This window comes from Solanum verrucosum, unplaced genomic scaffold, assembly GCF_900185275.1.
Source record: "Solanum verrucosum unplaced genomic scaffold, falcon-dt-bn FXZP01000208.1, whole genome shotgun sequence".
NCBI lineage: Eukaryota > Viridiplantae > Streptophyta > Magnoliopsida > Solanales > Solanaceae > Solanum > Solanum verrucosum.
Window position 1 is genome coordinate 3,614,910 of NW_026020329.1, and position 7,618 is coordinate 3,622,527.

Genomic DNA, 7,618 nt, shown 5'->3' on the forward strand with positions numbered 1-7,618 from the left:
TATGATTTATTTGTTGTGTAACACATGCTTGTTCTTTATTTATTTACTGTTATTATTCAATTACCTGCCTAATTATTAATATTATTGAAACAACGATCACCCACTTGATACTAATATTTCTCTCTTTTGAAGGTTTTCTTCCTTTTGATTTATTTCCCCAAAGGTTGATTTGCGTTGACTACGAACTGGCGGATCATCCATACTTTACGAGATCAAAAGCACGTGCAGACATGACTGATTCAGGTGCATCTGATCAAAACGGTTTGGGACTTGTCACTGTCCTGAGAGATGAACCCGAGACTTCAGAAGGAATGGAACCAATCCCTTATGATGTACACATTGCCAATTTGATGCAAAAAATGGCCGATATGCAAAGTGAGATTGATCGACTTCGAAACCTCACCAATTTGTCCATCACTTTGAACACGCCACTTCCCGAGCAAGGAACAAACACAACTACTCCGCCTCTTTTTCCACATGTTGACTCTCCTACTCCTCAATACTTTCCACCAAACCCTTCCCTTCACAAGACCAATCCAACTGCTTCCAAACAATCCACCAACCCTCTACAACCCAACTTTCCACAAAACAATTCGCAACAAGCCAACCCTTTACCCTTCACTACCCCATATGCTCCCCAAACTTCACTTACCCAAACTCCAGTCATCCAAACTAACCCACTTACCCAAACTACCCCACTCACCCAAACCGCCTTACCTTCCCAAAAATACCAAACGACCCAACATACACCGGTGGCACACACTGCAATCCCTAATGTTCAATATGTGCCTCAAGTATATGTAGCGGAAGCTCAACCTTTCCTTAATCCAATGCCAACCATGCCAGAAGTCGATCCATATGAAGAAATGGAGAAAGAAGCAAGGTCAAGAACGGATGACAATGTAGCAAGGGAGATTCGTAATTTGAAGGAAGCTTTCAAAAGTATCCAAGTCCATAAAGGGTTTGAAGGTCTTGAATATGAGGATTTATGTGTTCATCCCGATGTTGAATTACCCGTGGGGTATAAGGTACTAAAATTTGATGTATTTGATGGGAAGGGAAATCCTCGAGCTCATTTACGGTCGTATTGTGACAAGTTAGTTGGAGTGGGGAAAGATGAGGCCATTAGAATGAAGTTGTTTATAAGGAGTTTGACAGGAGAGGCCCTTGATTGGTACACGAGTCGAGACCCACAGAAATGGAATAGTTGGGGTGCGATGGCGCAAGAATTCATGGATAGGTTCAAGTTTAACACTGAGGCAATTCCGGACAGGTTCTACTTGATGAAGTTGGAAAAGAAGTCAACAGAGTCATTCAGAGAGTATGCAATGCGGTGGAGAGCAGATGCCGCAAAAGTTCAACCACCAATGGCAGAAAGTGAGATGACCTCTCTTTTTATACAATCCCAAAAAGATGCAACGTACTATGAAAAGATGATAAGTGTTGTAGGGCAAAAGTTCTTTGAGGTTGTCAGGATGGGAGAATTTATTGAAGAAGGTATTAAAACTGGGAGAATCACTAATTTGGCAGCCCTGCAGGCGACAAGTAAGGCAATTCAGTCGGATTCAATCGGAGGAGCCCTTAAGAAGAGGAAGGACGGTGTGTCTGCTGTCATGACCATCCAGGAACGTAGGCCAAACCAAATGTTAACCTACCAAAACCCATTACCCCAACCTTCATACTATAGTCAGTATACCCAAATTCCTCAACCATATTATCAACCTTCACCTGCCCCTTACCCAGTTTACACCACCCAACCAACGTATTGTCCACCTAGAGCACCGCCTATCCAAATCCATCACGATACCAACCCACATATCCATCCCAATCCCACTATCAACCACAAAGCCGTCCATCAAATGCACCCAGACCCCGCCCAAACTTTGAAAAAAGACCAGCCAAAACTTATACACCTTTAGCCGAACCTTTAGCCCAACTATATGAACGGTTGAGAACTGCAGGAGTACTCCAACCAATCCAAGGACGAATTCCCAATCCCCTCCCTGGATGGTATGACGAGACTAAGCACTGTGCATATCACTCCGGAGCTGCTGGTCATGACACTGAAAGTTGCCTCACTCTCAAAGACAAGATTGAGACATTGATCAAAGAAGGAATCATTCAACTCAAAGGTGTTGCCCCCAATGTAAACAACAACCCGCTGCCAAATCATGGCAATATTAATATGATCACCGTTGATGAAGATTGCAACTTAGAAGGGACTATAGTACCAGTCAAGATAGAGAAAAATGTCGAGACATCGGCCTTTATTTCTCCTGTAATCACAGTCCAAGCACGAGCGCCAATTGAAGTGGAAGTTTTTCTTCCCAAGCCTAGGATTATGGTCCTTGTCGCTCAATCATCCCCTTTTGATACTAAAACAGTTCCTTGGGATTACTCGACTGATGCAAGGGACAATGGAAAAGGAAAGATAGTTGTAGAAGCCGCTGCTGCAGGAATGACAAGATCCGGGCGTTGTTATGCCCCTGAAGAAGTTGTACGAGGAGGACCAAACAAGGAAAACAACCAAAAAAGGGTTGTGACAGAGGCTGAAGTGGAAGATTTCTGGAGGAAGATGCCAACTAAGGAATATTCAATTGTTGAACAACTGAAGAAAACTCCTGCTCAAATTTCCTTAATGGCCTTACTGATGAATTCTGCAACTCATAGGAATGCTTTGGTGAAGGTTTTAAATGAAGCTTATGTTTCAGTTGAGACCACTAGTGAGAACTTTTCTGCCATGGTAGGACAAGTTTTGGAAGCTAACAAAGTCACCTTTCATGAAGATGAGTTGTTGCCTGAAGGTTTGGGACATAACAAAGCGTTGAACATTACTGTCAGATGTAGGGATAAGTTTATTTCAAGAGTTCTGATTGATAATGGTTCAGCTGTTAACATATGCCCTTTCACTACTCTTCGAGCTTTGGGAATCGACATTGGAAAGATTCGTGAAAGTCATGTAAGGGTTAGAGGCTTTGACGGGACACAAAGGGGAGTCATTGGAGAAATTGATTTGCCATTGCAAATTGGACCTGTGGAGTTCATTGTGGAATTCCAAGTGTTGGATATATCTGCTAGTTATAATTTATTACTTGGAAGGCCATGGATTCATATGGCTGGTGTGGTTCCTTTCACTTTGCACCAGACCTTGAAATTTTTTTGGAACCATCAGGAAATTGTTGTTCATGGAGAAGGTAACAACTCAATATATCCTGAAAATTCAGTCCCTGTTATTGAAAGTATGGAAGAGTTGGATGGGTCTGTATTCCATATTAGGGAAATTATGTGTGCTACTCAAGTTGGAAAGGCAAATTTGCCACGTGTGCTTATGATGGTGGCTTGGGAAATGTTGAAGAATGGCTTTATCCCGGGTCAAGGTCTTAGAGCGAAATTGGATGGAATAGTGGAACCAATTCAATTGCCTGGTCAGAAATACACCTTTGGTCTCGGATATGAGCCCACTCCTGAAGAAATCTCATTGGCTAATCTCAAAAGGAAAAGTGACATTCCCTTACCACAACCTATCCCGCCCTTGAATCAGTCATTTTCCAAGGCGTTTGTTGCACAAGGATTAGAGGAAGCTATTGAAGATAACCTCACAGAAGGACTCAAAAACTTGTTCATTGAAGAAGCTGAATGCAATATGATTTTGGAGGAATGCACTAAGGCCCCGACCATATGGGATGCTATGCCTGGAGATGCTTTGAACAATTGGACTTGTAACCCGTCCCCGGTTCTCCGGGAATCTTGGTAGATGATTGTATTAGAATTAACAAAACAACATGATTCAAATTGAGGCCTGAATTGTGTTTTTGAATTTGATGTGTTTTGCCTCCATCTTTTGAAAGCTTAAATGCCAAATCTATGTTACTTTTTTTCTGCTTTAAATTTTAAAATTTGTCTTTGATTATTTATTTTATTTCTTTTCTCTCTTTCAGCAAGCAAACTAATAAATCTGTCAATGCCAAAAATGTGACATGTAATGAAACAAGAGAACAAACCCCGAACAGTGAACAAACTTGTGCAGAATATGAAGAAGATGTGCCACCTGGAGAGTTGACCAAGGAGTTTGAACATTTTGAGAATAAACAAAAGCCAAATTTGGATGAAACTGAGACAATAAATTTGGGAGATTCAGCAGAATTAGTGAGAGATACAAGAATTAGTGTCCATTTGACTCCGTCCCAAAGAAAAGAACTTATTGATCTTTTGAGACAATACATGGATGTGTTCGCATGGTCTTATGATGATATGCCGGGTCTAAGCACGGATATTGTTTCACACGGGTTGCCAATTGATCCCTCTTGCCCCCCAGTAAAGCAAAAGCCGAGAAAGATCAAACCTGATTTGAGTTTAGAGGTTAAGGAAGAAGTCTCCAAGCAATTTGATGCCAATGTCATTCGGGTCACCAAGTATCCCACGTGGTTGGCCAATATAGTACCAGTGCCAAAGAAAGATGGAAAAATCAGAGTATGCGTAGATTATCGAGATCTCAACAAGGCTAGCCCGAAGGATGATTTTCCTCTCCCAAATATTCACATACTTATTGATAATTGTGCAAAGCATGAGTTGCAGTCATTTGTTGATTGCTTTGCAGGATATCATCAGATTCTAATGGATGAAAAGGATGCGGAAAAAACTGCATTCATCACGCCTTGGGGAGTATATTGTTATCGGGTAATGCCTTTTGGACTCAAGAATGCAGGGGCAACATATATGAGAGCTATGACTACCATATTTCATGATATGATCCATAAGGAGATTGAAGTTTATGTGGATGATGTCATCATCAAGTCACGGAAGAGCTCAGATCATATAACAGATTTGAAGAAGTTCTTTGACAGATTAAGGCGGTACAATCTGAAGTTAAATCCCGCAAAGTGTGCATTTGGTGTCCCTGCTGGGAAACTGTTGGGTTTCATCGTGAGTAGGAAAGGGATAGAGCTGGATCCTTCAAAGATAAAGGCTATTCAAGACTTGCCTCCTCCAAAGAGTCGAAATGATGTAATGAGTTTTCTTGGTCGCCTTAATTACATTAGTCGATTCATTGCACAATCTACTGTAATTTGCGAGCCAATCTTCAAGTTGCTAAGGAAAGATGCTGCAACAAAATGGACGGAAGATTGTCAGAAAGCTTTTGACAGAATCAAGGAGTATTTATCTAGTCCACCAGTCTTGGTGCCCCCAGAATCTGGAAGACCATTGTTGTTGTATTTGTCAGTGTCTGACAATGCATTTGGATGTGTGCTGGGACAACATGACGAAACTGGAAAGAAGGAGCAAGCTATATATTACTTGAGCAAAAAGTTCACTCCTTATGAAGCTCGGTATACTTTATTGGAGCGTACTTGTTGTGCTTTGACTTGGGTTGCACAAAAGCTGAGACATTATTTATGTGCGTATACCACTTTTCTCATCTCAAGGATGGATCCACTCAAGTATATATTTCAGAAGCCTATGCCCACTGGAAGGTTGGCGAAGTGGCAAATTTTGCTATGTGAATTCGACATTGTTTATGTCACTCAAAAGGCTATCAAAGGACAAGCGCTAGCTGATCATCTCGCTGAAAATCCCGTGGATGAAGAGTACATGCCTCTTAAAACTTATTTCCCTGATGAAGAGGTTTTATTTATTGGAGAGGATATTTTCGAAGAATATCCTGGGTGGAGAATGTTTTTTGATGGTGCTGCGAATTCCAGAGGAGTCGGTGCTGAAGCAGTGTTGATTTCAGAATCAGGTCAACATTATCCTATCTCAACAAAGTTCAGATTCTTATGCACAAATAATATGGCGGAGTACGAGGCCTGTATTCTTGGGCTTAGAATGGCTGTTGAAATGAATATACAAGAATTGTTGGTTATAGGTGATTCCGACTTATTGATTCATCAGGTTCAAGGCGAATGGAGCACTAAGAATGTGAAGATACTCCCATATTTGTTGTGTATGAAAGAATTATGCAAAAAATTCGTCAAGATAGAATTCAAGCATATTCCACGAGCTCAAAACGAGTTTGCAGACGCGTTGGCAACCCTGGCTTCTATGATTCAACATCCAGACAAGAACTATATAGATCCAATCAAGGTCAATGTGCAGGATCAACCAGCCTATTGTTTCCATGTAGATGAAGAACCGGATGGAGAAACTTGGTACTATGACATTAAGAAGTATCTTAGAGAAGGAGACTATCCAGAAAGAGTAAACAATGTTCAAAAGAGGACACTTCGGAGACTCGCAAATCACTTTTTCCTAAGTGGAGAAATCCTTTATAGGAGGACTCCAGATTTGGGATTGTTAAGATGTGTTGACTCTCAAGAGGCAAGCAAGTTGATTGAAGAAATACATGGGGGTACATGTGGGCCACATATGAATGGTTTCACTTTGGCAAAGAAGATTCTACGAGCTGGATATTTTTGGATGACCATGGAAACAGATTGCATCCGTTTTGTGAGAAAGTGTCATCAATGTCAGATTCATGGTGATTTGATTCGGGTTCCACCGAATGAGCTAAATGTGACAAGTTCTCCTTGGCCGTTTGCAGCTTGGGGCATGGATGTCATTGGCCCTATTGAGCCAGCCGCCTCAAATGGACACAAGTTCATTCTGGTAGCTATTGATTACTTCACAAAGTGGGTAGAAGCATCTTCATACAAGTCTGTGACAAAGAAGGTGGTGACAGATTTTGTTCGTAATAACATCATTTGTAGATTTGGGATCCCCGAGTCAATTATTACAGATAATGGAACTAATCTCAATAGTGGTTTGATGCATGAGATATGCGAGAAGTTCAAAATTATTCACCGCAATTCCACTCCTTATCGACCTCAGATGAATGGAGCAGTTGAGGCCGCCAACAAAAATATCAAAAGGATATTACGGAAAATGATTGATAACTACAAGCATTGGCATGAGAGTTTGTCATTTGCCCTTCTTGGCTACCGCACCACAATCAGGACTTCGACTGGGGCAACACCTTATCTTTTGGTTTATGGAACAGAAGCAGTATTACCAATGGAAGTTGAAATACCATCTCTGAGGATCATCCAAGAAGCTGAGTTAAGTGATGCCAAGTGGACGCAAAGCCGGTATGAACAATTGATGCTCATTGATGAAAAAAGAATGAATGCAGTTTGTCACGGGCAACTTTATCAACATAGGATGGCCAAAGCTTTCAACAAGAAAGTAAGATTGAGGCAGTTTGAACCGGGACAATTGGTGTTGAAGCGAATATTCCCACACCAAGATGAACCTAAAGGGAAGTTTGCACCTAATTGGCAAGGACCTTACATGGTTCACCGAGTACTGACTGGAGGAGCTTTGATTCTAGCAGAAATGGATGGCAACATATGGCCAAAAGCTATCAATGCAGATGCGGTTAAGAGATACTACATCTAGAGATTTCTATTTCATTTTTCTTGTAATCTTTTGTCATGTATTGAAACTACGTCTTGACCTGATTCCCATGGCGGGATACGCAGGAAATCCACGTCGGATTTGGTCTTTTAGTAAGTTTTGCAAAATTTCCTTTCTATGTAATATGAACTACGCTTGGCCTGATACCCTTGGTGGGATATGTAGGCGGCCTATATCGGCTTCAGTCACTTTATTAGATTTTTTCTCA

General features: G+C 41.3%; 1 protein-coding gene across 1 annotated transcript; it reads left to right on the forward strand.

The window, feature by feature from the left end:
* The first annotated feature begins 230 nt into the window (after positions 1-230).
* LOC125836093 (uncharacterized) lies at positions 231-7,392 on the forward strand. The gene is made up of 4 exons (XM_049515173.1): positions 231-1,629; positions 1,962-3,750; positions 3,939-6,164; positions 6,216-7,392. The coding sequence occupies exons 1-4, from the start codon at positions 231-233 to the stop codon at positions 7,390-7,392; spliced, it is 6,591 nt and encodes a 2,196-aa protein (XP_049371130.1).
* Positions 7,393-7,618: the final 226 nt, after the last annotated feature.

What these genes read in the sequence shown, in the direction of transcription:
- LOC125836093 (XM_049515173.1), top strand. Translation starts at nt 231, where the DNA reads ATGACTGATTCAGGTGCATCTGATCAAAACGGTTTGGGACTTGTCACT. An exon ending in TGTCATGACCATCCAGGAAC is followed by an intron (nt 1,630 to 1,961) that starts GTAGGCCAAACC and finishes TGAGAACTGCAG; the next exon opens with GAGTACTCCAACCAATCCAA. An exon ending in CCGGTTCTCCGGGAATCTTG is followed by an intron (nt 3,751 to 3,938) that starts GTAGATGATTGT and finishes TCTCTCTTTCAG; the next exon opens with CAAGCAAACTAATAAATCTG.